This window comes from Sus scrofa, chromosome 14, assembly GCF_000003025.6.
Source record: "Sus scrofa isolate TJ Tabasco breed Duroc chromosome 14, Sscrofa11.1, whole genome shotgun sequence".
NCBI lineage: Eukaryota > Metazoa > Chordata > Mammalia > Artiodactyla > Suidae > Sus > Sus scrofa.
The window spans coordinates 126,936,426-126,952,333 of NC_010456.5; the positions used below are offsets into that span (position 1 = coordinate 126,936,426).

General features: G+C 50.8%; 1 protein-coding gene across 5 annotated transcripts in view; it reads right to left on the reverse strand.

Moving 5' to 3' along the window:
• The window catches only part of HSPA12A (heat shock protein family A (Hsp70) member 12A), a 185,376-nt gene that overhangs the window by 84,528 nt on the left and 84,940 nt on the right, over window positions 1-15,908 (reverse strand). Inside the window, exon 1 of one of the 5 annotated variants that reach the window (XM_021073397.1) lies at window positions 723-926. The exons of 3 other annotated variants lie outside the window; for them this stretch is intronic. In XM_021073397.1, coding sequence (XP_020929056.1) covers window positions 723-765 — 43 coding nt within the window. In that variant the 5' untranslated portion in view covers window positions 766-926. Of the gene's footprint in view, window positions 1-722; window positions 948-15,908 lie in introns of those variants that run through there. One more of the 5 variants, XM_021073401.1, reaches the window with a different exon arrangement.

Genomic DNA, 15,908 nt, shown 5'->3' on the forward strand with positions numbered 1-15,908 from the left:
CCCCCCACTTTCTGGGCCCTAACCACGCTTCCTAAAGAAAGCGGCCCTGGTACATTTGCGAAATGCAAGCATCTGTCCTCTGCACCGGGCGCTACCTCCTGCCCAGGCAAGAGGGGACAGTGGAGCCCCAGCCGCTTTCCTCCTTCTCAGCCCAGAGAATCCCCAGAGATGGGCGGGGATGGCGAGTGGACTGCAGTTCGGCGGGAGCTACAGCCCCCACTCCAGGCGCTTACGTCCGGCCTCGGCTGGGTGAGAGAACAGGTCCAAATATCTGACTGCCCCTGGCTCCCACTCTTGCCTCGCTGAGTCACGAAAATGAGCCGCTAGGGATACAGGGCCACCCCGAGGCCGGCAGTTTAACTGGCCAGCGCGGGCGTTTCCGCACAGCGTGCAGGGGATGGACTTGGGGGAAGGCAGTTCTCATCCGAACTCGCATCGGCCCCGAAGGAGGCAACACCCGGCGGCGCTGACAGCGGCATGCCCGGGCGGGCGGGCGCCGCGGTCCTCTCCGCAGTGTCCGCACCCCAGCTGAGAGCAGAGCACGTGATCGGCGGAGCCACCTCCAGCCCCCTGGACTCCCAGCCTCTCCACGGTGCTGACCTGGGCCCTGCCCGCTAGGCCAGGATGCGGCGGGGGCGCCCACTTTCCCGCGGCCCGCGAGGGAGCTGCGGGGCGCCGGGCCGAGCGCGCTTCATCCTCTCCCCGGCCCGCCTCGCGCTCACCTCGGGGCCCCGTGTCGCTGCCGCCGGCCTCCTTGTCCGCCATGGTCGCACAGCCCCGGCCCGCGAGAGGACCCTCCGGCGCAGCGCCAGTGCCCGTGCAGGTCCCAGTCCCGCGTCCTCCGCGGCACTCCGGCCAGGTCTGAGCCGCAGGGTAGCGGGAGCACTGCTCTGACGCGGCTGCCGCCGCAGCTCAGACTCCTCCCTGTGCTCCTCCCGGGCCCGCCCCGCGCCCCGCCCGGCCGAGCCAAGGTCCAATAGGAAAGGCAGGCTCGGCGTTCCGCCCAGCCTCCCGCCCAGACCCGCAGCTCCTAGCCGGGCCCCTCCTCTCCGGGACTCGCCCGGAGCCGGCAGCGGCCGGGGGTGGTGGCGCGGCCCGGGATCCGCGGCTTGCCTTCCGGCCGGACGCAGGCACCCGCCAGGCGCTCGGGTGGGCAAGCATCTGGGACCAGATTTTGCGCCCCCTCGGCCCCGCTGCGCGTCCAGCCTTTGGAACAGCCGGGGGCCGAAGCCCTGCAGCACGCACCGCAGAGGCACCCCTCTCTCCCCAGGACGCGCGCTCCAGTTTATTTCTCTCCCTCAGGGTCCCAAAGGAGCGGTCAGTGCAGAACCTGGCGCGGCCAGTGCTCAGGCCGCAGACCGAGGACATGCGCGGGGGCCGCGCTCCGGCCACCGCCGCGGGCGTGCGCCTCCAGGCCGCCTGCAGGACTCCATGGCAACTCGGGACCCCAGGAGGCGCTTGCTGGAGGCTGCGGAGGCTGCGTGGAGCCTTTCCATATATGGGCTCCAGCCAGGGCCCTCCTTAGAAGTCTGAGAATACAACATTAATAATTCAGGGCATGGGCAATCAATGATTCATTCTCCCTGTCCTCGGGGCTCCGTTACACACGCACGGCGGGCACCTGTTCGGTCCTGGCCGGGAGGGCTTCTGAGTCCGCTGTGCAACGTAGCAACGAGGGCAGGGCGATGATGAGATTCTAATGATCACAGTTTCTACATCCTTCCCCTGGTGCCTGACGCTATGCTAAATGCTTAAGAGCTTAATCTCATTTTCTCCGAATAACTCTAAGAGGAAGGGGACCAGCGGTCCCCACTTTGCAGAATAGGAAACAGGCTTGAGAGTGTTAAGAGATGGTTCCAAGAACACACACAGCAAGTGCCCAGGCTGGAATCCTCAACCAGATCAAATTCACCGGCTTTCCCTATGCCCTGAGATGGGCCCCAGCTGCCAAACGCATTTAGGGGAGGCTTAAGCACGAAACCCCTTTGTGGAACAGGTGGTGGACAGAGGGCTGCAGGGAGAGCACAGAGACCAGGGTCTGCTCAGAAGGGAATGGTGGCGTGATGAGTTAAAAGGATGAACTTGTCCTCTATCTGCCTGCATTAAAAATCCCAAATGTGCAGTCTCTGGCAGTGTGTGAGACCATAGGCGAGTTATTTAACCTCTCTGAGCCTTAATGTTTTCATCTGTGGTATGGGTACAATAGAACTCCCTTCCTAAGACTGAAGAGGACTAGATGAGATGATGCATGTAATACGCTTCACTTGGGATCTGGTGCATAGTAAGCAATCCAACAAGTATTAGGTATTATTGAGTCATAAGCTTTTTTTTTTCCTAAGTGGACAGTGGCCAGTTGGCAGGGCAATGGGTCCTACGGGAATATGGGAGAGGGACTCCCAGGGTAGAGAAGAGTGTCTTCCCACAGAGTACCCTCCCCTTACCGAGGCAGCTTGCTTGCCCCACCGTCTCAGAGGCAGACCAAGGGGATGGTCTGGAGGCCAGGAGTGTGTGGCACCCAAATGCAGGCAAAGGAAGGGTAAGGCAGCTGTGCGGGTGACAATCTAGAAGAGCAGGCTCAGGGGAGGAGCGGAAGGGCCCCCGCTTGTCCCTGCATCCACCCTACAGCTGCATTCGCCATTCTGCTCATGTATCTGGCTGAGTGAAGACGAATAGGCTGAGGCTATGTGGAGCAGCAGAGGAGAGGACAGGGACTGCCACCAGCACTCTGCCCACTGAGCACCAGTGTCACAGGGACACAAGCCTGGGCAGTGATGGCAGAAAGTGCTTTCTGTAAACATGGTTCTGATTGAGTCTCCCTTATGCTCGAAACCATCCTGGGCTTCCCTCATCCTCAGGGAAAAAAAGCCTTTTTTTTTTTTTTTTTTTTTTGTCTTTTTAGGGTCACACCCGCAGCATGTGGAGGTTTCCAGGCTAGCGGTCCAATCAGAGCTATAGCTGCCGGCCTACACCACAGCCACAGCAATGCTGGATCCAAGCTGTGTCTGTGATCTACACCACAGCTCATGGCAACGCCAGATCCTTAACCCACTGAGCAAGGCCAGGGATCGAACCCACATCCTCATGGACACCAGTCAGATTCATTAACCCCTGAGCCACCACGGGAGCTCTGGAAAAAGCCCCAACTCTTTAGGGAGATCTTCAACACCTTCCACAATGGTAAGCCCAGCCTTCCTCTCCCGTAGTCTCTTTCCCAAGAAGCCTGTCCACCATCAACCTTCCTCAGCCATGGACACAGGCTGCCTCCATCTCCACGTGTGGCACCCCCTTCCCTTCCCTCCTTGTACCCGTCAGACATCCTTCGGTGCCCCAGTCCAAAGCCACCAGCCCAGAGAAACCTAGCACACCACCCCTGACCCCCAGGCTCCCAGGGTATTCTATATACTCACACCCTCCTATTTTTCTCCTCCCTCTACACTACCAGCCGCCGGGGCAGCTCAGCACTCAGGAGGCCCCTCCATCCACCTGCAGGGATGCTCACCTCCCAACTCAGGGCCGGACCTTCCTCCAGGGCTCCAGACCCCCTGAGAGTCTCCCCGGGTGCCTCCCAGGCCCTTCCAACTCAACCAAAGCCCAGCTCATCCTCTCCCCCCACTTCCCGCTGGGGGCCAGCTCTCAGTAAAGGCAGCACCACGCACCTGGTACTGAGCCAGTTTTCACAGCTCCTTCTGTACCCATCCAAGTTTGTTCAATCTCCAAGTCAAGTGTTGCCCAGTTGACCTCAGAAATTTCCTCTCCATCCCTACTGCGACTTCTTTGTCCAGGTGCCATCACGTCTCACTGCCTACGAGTCTGCAGGGCCTCTCTGATCCGTTCCCTGCTTCTGCCCTGCACCCTCAGTCCACTCACTGGGAATCTGGTCTGCCCCGCCCACCTCTCCAGCTCCATCTCTCGCCTATGACTTTTTTGATCCTTCTGACCACCCCTGACTCCTTATGCTGAAATTTCAAACACCTCAAAACGCATCTGATGTCTGAACCATCCTCCTTTCATCTGGCCACCACCAGCAACCTGGAGGACTCAGCGTGGACCTCCTCAGTCCAGGAAGCCCTCTCTGAACCCCGTTCTGGCCCCTCCTCAGTGTCCTCTTTGTGGCACCCTGTCTCTCTTTATCAGGGTCCTCACCCCCAGCATCAAGACATTGGCCTTGACAGCCTGTCAGAACCAGCAGGACCCTCACGGCCCTCCCTCTCCTGCCGCCTGCTGCAGAAAAGCCTTGGGCACCGTCTCCCCTCTCCGCAGACCCCCAGCTGCAGTGACAGGAGAGCACGGGAGCAGGAAGAGCGATGACACGCAGGCCCCGTGCCGGGGGCAGAGAGCAGGCAGTTCGGATTTTCAGAGAGCATGAAAGGCAACGCACACTGTGCCTTGGGTTTGCTCTCACAGCTTTAAGAATCGCCCTGGTGGGCACACGCTCAGCCAGCCAGGTGCCAGGATGGTCTGCACGCACCATCTCCCCGAATTCCCACGGTGGCCCTCACCATTTTACAGGAGAGAGTATGGAAGCACACAAAGGTCGAGACGCCCCCTCGGCATCCTCAGGCCATAAGCAGCAGGGCTGGGACTCAAGGCCAGGCCCACCTCCTGTCACTGGACATCAGGAAGGGCTCCCACCATCCTTCTTTGATGCCTGCAGTCTCTCTCCCAGCAGCTGCCAGAGTGAGATGATGTCATCCTCAGCTTCCAGATCCTGCGTGAACTGCCCTCAATGTCTCTCAACTCCCAGTCCTTCAGCTCCCCATCCCTCAAGCCAAAACCTCACCCATCCAAACATGTCAACTCTGGCCCCACCTCGGGGCCTCTGCGGTCCTTGGTCACCCTGCCTGGGACACACTCCCCATGTGCCTTGTTCCCTCCCTTACTTCCGGGAACTGTCACCTTCTAGGCTGTTCTCTGGAAGGCTGCTGCCTCCTCCCCACTAGAAAGTCAGCTCCACAGAATAGGTCTTGGACTGTGATGCTCAGTCCTGTGTCCCTGGGTCCAGAGCAGTGCCTGGCACATGGCGGGCCCTCATACATGCTTGATGATGAATGGACTGACTCCGTCAGCAAAACCGGAGCACGACAGGTTTTGCCCAGCTGGAAAGACCAAGCCCACCATGGGAACAGGGTTCTCAGCCATTTCAGAGCATGGCCAGATTTGTGGGAGATCACTTGCTACCGGGTCCCCTCCAGCCCCCCTCCAGAGACTCTGCCTCCCAATGCTCCCTGTGGATGCCCCACAGCATCTTCCAGTCCCCTCATGCTGGTCACTCCAGCCACATAGGTCTGTCCCAGCCCATGCCTCCACTGGGAGCCAGTCTCCACTCATTTTGCCAGGTAAACCCCTCTCGTCCTCCAGGTCTCAGCTTAGATGTCACTTCTTCCAGGAAGTCCTCTAAGACAGCATGAGGCCCTCCTCTGCCCTCTGCACCTGACTCCCCAAGTGTTCCTATCCTAGCGCTTGCCACAACTCAGGGGTTAGTATGATTATTAATCCATTGTACAGAGGACAAGACTGAGACCCCAAAAGGCCACCTGGTTAAGATGCTGCAGAGTCGGAGTCCCCGTTGTGGCTCAGCAGTAATGAACCCAACTTGTATCCCTGAGAATTCGGGTTTGATCCCGGCCTCGCTCCGTGAGTTAAGGATCCAGCATTGCCCTGAGCTATGGTATAGGTCTCAGATATGGCTCAGATCTGGCGTAGTGGTGGCTGTGGTGTAGGGTGGCAGCTACAGCTCTGATTCAACCCCTAGCCTGGGAACTTTCATATGCCGCAGATGCAGCCCTAAAAAAACACACAAGTAAAAAAATGCCACAGAGTCGAGACGAGAACTCTGAGACAAGAACTTGGGTTCTTCCAACTTCAGGCTGCCCCCTCCCCTTCTAGGCGCGGGCTCCCAGTGGGTGGGTGGGCCACGTTCACATTTGTAGCACCCGGACTCTGGCATAATTCCTGGAACAGATAGTTAAATGCTGAGGGAAAGCAGCCTCCTCGGCTTCGGGCCCGCACCTTTCTCATCCTCTCCAGCATCCTCCTCACCCACCAGCCCTCGCTCCCTCTTTGCTCTTCCACCCAAACAAAGACACACCCTCCCCTCTTCCAATATCAATTAATGCAAATAAAAGCCAAAGCCAGAGTCCAGAGGCCGGCCCAGCCACCTGCTCCCGCAGACAGCCAGGGCACCCTGTCACCTGCACCCACCGCTGATGATGAAAAGGGCTGGACACACAGGTGGGGAGTGGGTGGCCATGGGCGGTCCAGCCCCTGGCTCAGAAGAAACTGCAGAATATTTGCCGATGCATTTGCCACTGAGGGCACTGGTCCTGTGGGCTCATGGGGACCCAGGACAGGGGAAGTACCAGCAGAGAAAGCAGAGTGGGGAACAGGTCACATGGGGTCGGCCAGACCACAATCCAAATCTGGGCTGAGTCCCTCCCCGCCCCCTTCAGGTGACCTGGGGACATACCTCCCTAGGTCTGTTTCTTCATTGTGAAAGGGGTTGATAATTGCACTAGGATAATTATGGGAGGTGATAAATGTAAAGCACTCAGCATAGGGCCAGGCTACATCTGTCATAGTAAATAGGCCTTATTATTTAATTTGAAAATTTGGACCAAAAATGGCTATTCCTTGTGCTTGATAAATTATAGAATGGATCTAGGCAAAATTTTCTTGGCAGGTGAAGACACATAGAAGATATGGGGGCGAATGGGGGCGAATGAAATGTTTATCCAAAAAATTTTATTTATTTATTTATTTATTTATAATTGTTAAGTTTGAGAAACACCCATGCTCATCCAAATCTGAGCTTTTAAGTGGGAAGTTTCCAGTAAAAGCTGCTTTGGTCTTTACGATAGGCCACCAGAATTCTGTCTATAAATTCCATGTCATAAGAGTGCTTCCTTTATAACAGGAGCAAGATTCAGATGAGTTCAGGCAGCATAAAAACTTATAGGAAGAATCTGGATGTGGGTCAGCTCCTTGACCTCTGACCTTACTACATTAAAACAGCAACAACAAAAATCCAACCTTGGAGTTGAATCACAGTGCCCAGTTTATCCATCCTTTCCCCTTGGATTTCCATCCCATCTGGTGTGACTCAGCCCCTCGCTAACATTCCAAATCCCACTTCACATATACAACAGGGGCTGCAGTATGACTCTTCCAGGGGAAAAATTCAAGGGCCAGGGGAAATTATTCCTCAAAATACTACAATCACTCCGGCCTACAATGTAAACTTTAGAAATGCCTGCTCAGGTAACGAAGGGTTATCCAAATATTTTTGGTAAGTATTTTAAACAGCAGAACACATGTCTGTGGTTACTCTCTCAGCAGTGTTCTTAGAATGGCTAACCCTGGGCCCTGCATGCTCCTGGTTCATAATAAAATGGAACATTCTGGAAGTCACATCTCAAAGGGACACTGCAGAGTGAAACCAGGCTCAGAGAGGGAAAACTGAAATGATGTGGCATGGCCAGGAGAGCTTTCTCAAGTGCTGCAAGGAAATCAAGACTATTAGAGCCAAAAGGTCTCATGTTACAGAGAAAAACTTCTTCTTTCATCCTCTCTGGGTCACAGCCCTTGACCTCTGACCTTTACTACATTAAAGGTGCTCGCCTTAGGGGCACAATAAATTTTGTTGAAGAAATGAATGAATGATCAAGCAAATCAATAATAGAGTGGAAACCAAGGCTCTGAGCTGCGACATCTCTTGTTCAAACTCACATAATTAGTGAGAGAGCTGAGACCAGACTCCAGCCCCAGGCCTCCCAGGTTCCTCTCTGCAAAAGGCCCAGCAGGATACTGGCTTGGCTCATGCTAACTGTGATTGATTGATGATGACTGACTGGGACGCCAGGAGAGGCACTTAGCTCTGTGAAAATGAGCACGGAAACGATTAGCAATGTCTGTCTACTATGGGGACATGGTGACATCCATGTCATGATGCCTTGACTTCAAGGATCCCTCATCTCTAACTTTCTAGGACTCTTTAGTGAGCAAAGAGTATTCTGCACCGTGCAAAGATAAATCTGAGCCAATCCAGCCACCTGCAGCCTCAAATGCCAGGAAAGCCTTTGAAAAATCAAAGCTCCCCTAATCACAGTGCTGCCTGGTCCCCCAGTCGTAGAGCCACCTATCTAGATGGTTCTCCCCCCCACATCCCAGGAGCGGTTGCATAGATGGAGGCAGGCTGGTGTGCTGGTCTAGACAGTTGTGTGTTTCATTCCTGGTGGCAGACTCATCGTCACAGTATTTGCTTAGAGAAGAGAGGCAGACCACACTGGGCTGAAAGGAAAGGAGCTCTATCTTCGGGTCACCAAGTTCCTGAGCTCCGTCCCTGTGGAACCTTATTTCTGAGCCTCGGTTTTGTCACCTATAAAGTGCAGAGGTTACACGAGAGGGCTTTTAAGTCTTTCCTAAAAGCCCATGAAAACATGTCCTTCAGTTCTGAAAGCCGTAGACCCAGGAAGAATGACTGAATAGGGCTCTTAATTATGAGATTCATTTACTCCTTCCACAGATACTGAGGTTTTACTATGTACCACTACTCTAAGCCTGGAGATTTAAAAAAAAAAAAAAAAAAAAAAAAAACAGCCAAAATTTATAGTCTTGGCCAAGTCTCTATCACTAATTGGGGAAACCCTTCAGGGAAACTGAGAATTGTGGCTCTTCTCCCCAGAATCATGCACAGATGTGTACTCACCTCCCCATACAGCTCCAGGGTGTCAGCACCCTGAAGCCCAGCCAAGGACCCTTAGACATCAGATTAAGAGCCAAACTCCAAAGACTTTGCTGCTTAGCAGTGAAACAAAATGGCGGCTCTTCTGTCCATCGTGTTGAGCAGAGGAGGCCAGGCCATGTAAGGCAGCGGCTGGTTGGCACAGGCAGGAGAGAGGGGGCATAAGACAGGCCTGATGATTCTGGGCAACTTATAGACCTTCTCAGAGCCTCTAGCTCTCCCTGTACAATGTGGGCAGTCATGGAGCCCACCTTACAGGGTAGTAAGATCACTGGAGACAGGGCAGGGGAGGGCTCAAACAGTGTCAGGTGCATAGAGCCAACACGTACCCTCCCACACCCAGGCAGCAGCTGGGGCTGACACAAGACAACCATTGCATCCAGGCTGGCCCTTCCACCTGCACCTCCCTCCAGCCTCAGAGATTCTCTCATCCTCTCTCCCTTTATTAGAAAATTCCAGCTCCATAGGCTTAAGATGGATTTCCAATCTGGATAAAGCTCCAGGCCTTGTGGGAACAAAGCACAGGCATCTTGACTTAACAGAAGAGACAGAACTTCAGGGTCCTCAAGAACTTTGGGGGTTCGGAAAAAAAAATAGCCTCTAGCTATAAAATACCTCCTACTCCACCTCTCCTTTGGGTTTTTACCTTCCCTTGGCCTTTGACCTCGTCAACAAATGAGTGATGAGGAGTTCCCGTCATGGCGCTGTGGAAAAGAATCTGACTAGGAACCATGAGGTTTCAGGTTCGATCCCTAGCCTCGCTCAGTGCCTTAAGGATCTGGCATTGCCATGGCTGTGGTGTAGGTTGCAGATGCGGCTCAGATCTGATGTTGCTGGGGCTATGGCATAGGCCAGCATCTGTAGCTCCGATTCAACCCCTAGCCTGGGAACCTCCATGTGCTGCAGGTGTGGCCCTAAAAAGCCAAACAAAAAACAAAAAAACACAAATGAGTGAGAACATCACTTTTCTGCGAGGCCAGCATCACCACCCTGGCACAGGTCACCTCTTCTCAGCTTCCATCCCCCCAGCCTTCTAGCTGTCACTCCCCCTCCCCCTCCAGTCCAGCTTCCCAAAGCCGCCTGAGGGCTGGCTGGGAAGTTTGTAGAAATCTACTTTCCTCTGTCAGTAACCCGTCCAGAGACTTCCCATTGGAATTAGGATCAAACAAACCCAAACCTGTTTCCCAGGTCTCTGAGGCCCTTAGAAGTGGCCCCATCCACCCTGCCAGCCTCGTCCGCATCACACCCCTGTCCCATCCTCCTACTCCTGGGCCTCTGCAAGCCCACGAGACACATTGGAGACAATTAGAACAAGGAGCCCCTGGGAGTTCCCTCTGTGGCACAGTGGGTTATTGATCCAACTTATCTCTGCGGAAGTGCAGGTTTGAGCCCCAGACTCGCTAGCGGGTTAAGGACCCTGTGTTGCTGCAGCAGCAGCAGCATAAGTCCCATCTCCGGCTGGGATTCCATCCCTGGCACAGGAACTTCCATATGCTGTGGGAATGCCCCCCCCCCAAAAGAACACATTGCCCCTTTCTCAAGACACTTTACTTCCAACTGCTAGGAATACAGCCAAATATCCTGACTTGTCAAAATAAAACATTCAGTTCATGTGCCAGAAAATGGAAGTGAAAAAATATGCAGACCCACAGTGCCTAGGATGCCCCCCAGAAGTTGAACGGTTCACCACCTGTCCAGCCTTCTTTGGCTCTTTAGCAGGTCAAGTTCTTCCTGCTTCCTCCTCTGCTGCCCCCACCTCCACCCCTTCTTTATATCATCTGCTAACTCATCTTAAAGGTCAGCTCTTTGGAGAGGTCTCCCTGGCCTCACCTGCTGTTCCATGTCCTATCATGCCACCCCATTTCTCCATGGCACACACATACTTAAAGTCACTTTACTTATTTGTTTATCATGAGCCTCCCCGCTAGGCTATAATCTTCCTGCAGTAATAATGAACATTTATTAAGCACTTGCTGTGTGCTAGACACGGCCAGGCACTTTACTTCTATGGCCCCTGCCAAACTTCACCACAACACAGAAGAAGGCACTTTCCTATCATGGTCCCCATTTGAAAGACAAGAAAACTGAGGCCCGCCATGGTTACCCAAGGAGGAAGCAGCAGAATCAGAATTGGCACCTGGGCAGTCTGAGCTCAGCAGAGTACCCAGGTCTATCTTGCCTTTCTTGGAGATTGTGCAGGGCTGTGAGCCCCCACCAGGCCTGGCACCTGACACCCAGCTGGGCCTCAAGAAAAATATGTTGAATGAATGAACAAATCAGCAAATTTGGAAGGCTGATTACAGTTTACAAAGCACCCTCACATCTCGCTTGAATCATAAAGCACTCAGAGGGAAGCGTCACTATTCTCAACATTTTTAAGATGAGAAAATTGAAGGCCTGGTGAAATCATGCGTAACTTTGGCTGAGATCGTGATTCAAAGGGTTGCTTAAAGCCATTCATTTCTCTGTGCGTTTTATTTTAAAAATTGCATGTAGGAGATCCTGTTGTGACTTAGCAGGTTAAGAACAACATAGTGTCCATGAGGATGCAAGTTTGATCCCTGGCCTTGCCAGTGGGTTAAGGATCGGCATTGCCACCAGCTGCAGCACAGGACACAGGTACGGCTGGGATCTCGTGTTGCCATGGCTGCAGTATAGACTGGCAGCTGCAGCTCCGATTCAACCCCTAAGCCAGAAACTTCCATAGGCTGCAAGTGCGACCATACAAAGAAAAATAATAAAAAAATAAAAATTGCACGTACAGTTTGCATTCTCATCAGTGATATTTCTGCATTTGTTTTCCAAACAAAATAAATATATCAGATTTCAATTACTTATTTTTAAAATGTCTTGTAGAAAATTTTAGAGAATAATTTTTTTTTTTTTTTTTTTTTTTTTTTTTTTTTTTTTTTTTTTTTTTTTTTTTTTTAGATTTTAGAGAATAATGTAATGAACCCCCAGGTACCTGTCACCCAAGTTACATAATTTTTTAAAAAAACAACTCTTTGAGTGAAACTGGCTCTCCCAGGAAGAAATCACAGGAGCTGTCATTTACACTTTTGGGGTAAATACGCTCATCTAATTTTCACAGCCCTCCCTCTCAGAAGTACGAATTAATACTGACCTATATTTTAGATGGAAACACTGAAAGAAGTCATTTGCTGGAAGCCATGAGCTGGAAGAGGCAGGTCCAGGAGTCACCCAGAGCCAGTCAGCTTAACCACTTGGCAGTAAATAAACTCTCTAAAATAAGTCAAGGAAATGGGACCATGCTCTCTTTCTTTTACACCTACAGTTTGCATTAAAATCACATCATTTCCAAAAGCACCTCACTCCCAATCAGTCAATCTAGCCCTCCATTCACCCTCTCCCGCCTTCTTTCCCATTCGTTTTCCAGTTCCAGCAGACACGTGCAGACCCCTCACCACGCTTGCACACACGCTCTAGCCAGACACAAACCCAGCCCTCCAGGAGCTCCCAGTCTCCATGGAAAGGAGAGAAACAGACAGGCATAAGCAAAATTCAAGCAGACCTTGCTTGACCATTGCCTCGGATTGCAAAATTTATAAGGAATATTCCCTGGACCTCATGTATCCTCTGTCTCCTCCATCAGGAAGCAAGGCTCTGGAGGGCAGGGGGCAGGAAGCAGAGCAGTTAAGCAGTATGGATTTAGGAGCTGGATTATCCTTGGGTTTGAATCCTAGCTCCATCCTTTCCTAGCTGTGTGGCCTTGGGTAAGTCACCTACCCTTTCTGATTCACTTGTAAAGAGGGTTGAGAAAACCACATGTTCTGGAGCAGATGGAGTGTTACATTAGATAATGCTTAACCCAGTTTCTTCAACAAAGGCAAGAAGCTTTCCATCAATGTTGGCCATTCCAATTGGATATTACTCATAACAGTTCTCAGCAATGAGTCCCAGCTTCTGTCCCTGAGTGAGGCAGAAGCTTTGTAAGAGAGCGCACACATTTCCCAGTGAGATGTTTTTCTCAATCAGCCTCTCAGAAAGCCTGTAAATTTGGAAAATAAATAAAATTAAAAAATCAAAACTTTTCAGCCTTCCCTACTCAGCTGGCCAATGATGCTGGCCAAGTGTGAGGAGAACAAGCTGGTGGGCCGTGGAGCAAAGACAAAGACACTCTGATATTTCCCAGCCCCAGGCTGGCACACGTCCGTGATTCCACAGGGCAAACCCATGGGCAGCAGGCCTGGGGGGGCCAGAGCCAAAGCTTCAGACTCAAGCCATCCTGGGTCCCATCCAGTCTCTGCCTAAAACCTCCTTTAGGTTGATAAGGACCAAGACGACCTCAGAAGGACAGCAAGCACACAGGTACGCTACGCACTTTGTCCATAAAGGTATCACCTCATGCAGTGTGACAAGCATGAGTCCTGGTCTCGGGACCCTCGCTCTGAGAACTGCGTGCTGCACATATTTGCTGTGTGGCTTTGAGCAGGTTACCAAACTCCTTGATGCCCAGTCTCCCTGTTTGTAAAATACCGATACAAATCATATTTATTCCTCCTGCCTCATCCGGCCTGTCACAGCCTGGAGTAGAATCCCAGCTTGGCCACTTCTTAGTTTGTGATCTTACTAAGCCTTACTTTCATCATCTGTCAGATGGGAATAAGTATTGCCCTACCTCCTAGCACTGTGGAGAAGACTAAATGAGGCAATGTGGGCAGGTTGCTCGGCCCGGGTCAGGCACATATAAGCGTTCAGCGGTAGACCATGGGTGCTCGCTGGTAAAGAATGACTACAACGCTGGGTTTTATCATCATCATCCGTTCCTTTCTGTGTTTGCTTATTTTTTAAATTTTTATTTATTTATTTATTTTGCTTTGTAGCATATGGAGGTTTTTTGCTTTGTAGCATATGGAGGTTCCCAGGCTAGGGATCAAATCAGAGCCGTAGCTACTGGCCTACGCCAGAGCCACAGCAACTCGGGATCTGAGCCGCATCTGCAACCTACACCACAGCTCATGGCAACGTCAGATCGTTAACCCACTGAGCAAGGCCAGGGATCGAACCCGCAACCTCATGGTTACTAGTTGGATTCGTTTCTAATGCGCCACAATGGGAACTCCTGTGTTTGCTTATTTCATGTTGGGCACCCCACCAAGCACTTGACTTGGGTATATTTCACCTTCACAAGAAAGCTGGCCTCGTGCACAGGACCAGAGCAGCCCTCTTGAGCAACGTGGCGGTGTCCCAAACCCCTGGATTTCCACGAGGCTGGAAAGGGCTAAGATCTGGGTAAAGGTAAGAGGGTATTATTTACTTAACTATCCAAAAGGTTTGCCATTTTCTTCATTTCCTATTTTGTCTTATGTCTAGGTAGCCTTCTAAGGTTGGAGCAAGAGAAGAAATTAAAGAAAAGAAAGTCAAATTATTGAACTTAAAATTTTGTTTCTGTTTTTTTAGAAACGATGCAAATTGACGATAAGAAGGATAAAAGATGAGGAAATAGGTGGCATTACATGTGATCTAACAGGCAAGTGAGTGCTCATGATTATCAAAGCCCAAGAGCTAAATATGCCAAAGTCACAAAGAAATTGCCCCAAGAAGAAAGAAAATAGTTAAACAAGCACATGAAAAATTATCAATCTCATCGGTAATTTATATGCATATATACAGTTAAACACTTATCAAACATGGGGTAAATTATAAAAGTGAACCAATTATATATATATATATATATATATATCTCTGATGATAAAATTGTGTTAAAATCTATACTTTTATACATACGTGCATACATAATGCCATCACACACTAAGTAGTTTCACATTTTGGAAAATCATATGATAACATAAAGAATACTTGGATCAATGAATCCTCATAAAAATGTATCCTGTGTCAAAAGAAAATTTTTATCCGTGTATTTTTTTATCCTTTTTTTTTTTTTTTTTTTTTTTTTTTTCCTTTTTAGGGCTGCATCTGAGGCATATGGAAGTTTCTAGACTAGGGGTCGAATTGGAATCAGAGCTGCAGCTGCCGGCCTATTGCACAGCCACAGCAATGCAACATCCCAGCTGCATCTTCCACCTACACCACAACTTGTGGCAATGCCAGATTCTTAACCCACTTAGCAAGGCCAGGGATCAAACCTGCATTCTCATGGATACTAGTCAGGTTCCTAACCTGCTGAGCCACAACGGGAACTCCTATCCATGTAGTTTTAAATGTTATTTCATGCAAGGGGCACAACCAAATAAAATTATAAATATGAAGATATAACAACATGGGAATGTGGTAATATAGTATTGAGTGAAAAAGAGCAGAAAAAGTATACAGACACTTATTATAACCACTAAAATGATACCTGCAGATCCTGGCATGAAGAAAAATCAAACACTTGTACTGAGTGGACGGATAATGAGGGAGGTTTCAGTCTTTTCCAGATTTCCTTTAAGGTTTTATCATTTTTTTCTATCTCCCTCTTTCTCTAAACTCTGCCCTGAGACCAGCCTCATCCTGCTCCTGTCACTGCACCAACTCTCACCATTTGATCTGGTTCCTAAATGGTGTTACTGCTTCTTGAAACTGCAGTTCTCAAAACAAACTGGTTGGAGGGCGTGTGAGATCAGACAGCAAACAAGCCCCAGTAAATACCTCATTAGAGCTGACACATGCAGCTCTGTGCTGGGGCCAAGGAATTTCACATTTGGACATGAAATGTCAGTCCCCACAAAAGGCGCTCTGAGGCTCCGGGAGCAAGCTCAGAACACTGCCCTTCTCAGCGCTCACTGGCCTTGGCACTGGAGCCCCCCTGCACAAGGGCCATGCTGGGCAGGGCTTAATCATCCCAGCCCAAGGCCCGTGGCCCCCTCTCAGCCTGTTCTGGGTTGTGTGCCCCATTGGGAATCTAATAAATGCTCAGACTTTATGAACTATTTTGAGGTGTTCATAGTTCTCCATGGTGGGAGTTCATTCATTCATTCATTCATTTGTGCGCGAAAACAAGTATATATGAGGGCCTATTATGTATCAAGTCATGAGGATCAATACAATGGCAAGAAAACCGGGTCCCTGCCCTAAAGGAGATCACGGGTGACTGGAAGATAAAGAACTTCCAAGAACTGGAAGATGAAATTTCGGGGAGGGGGAGGGAGTCAGATAGACTGAGAATTGGGGGTTAATAGATGCAAACTATTGCATTTGGAGTGGA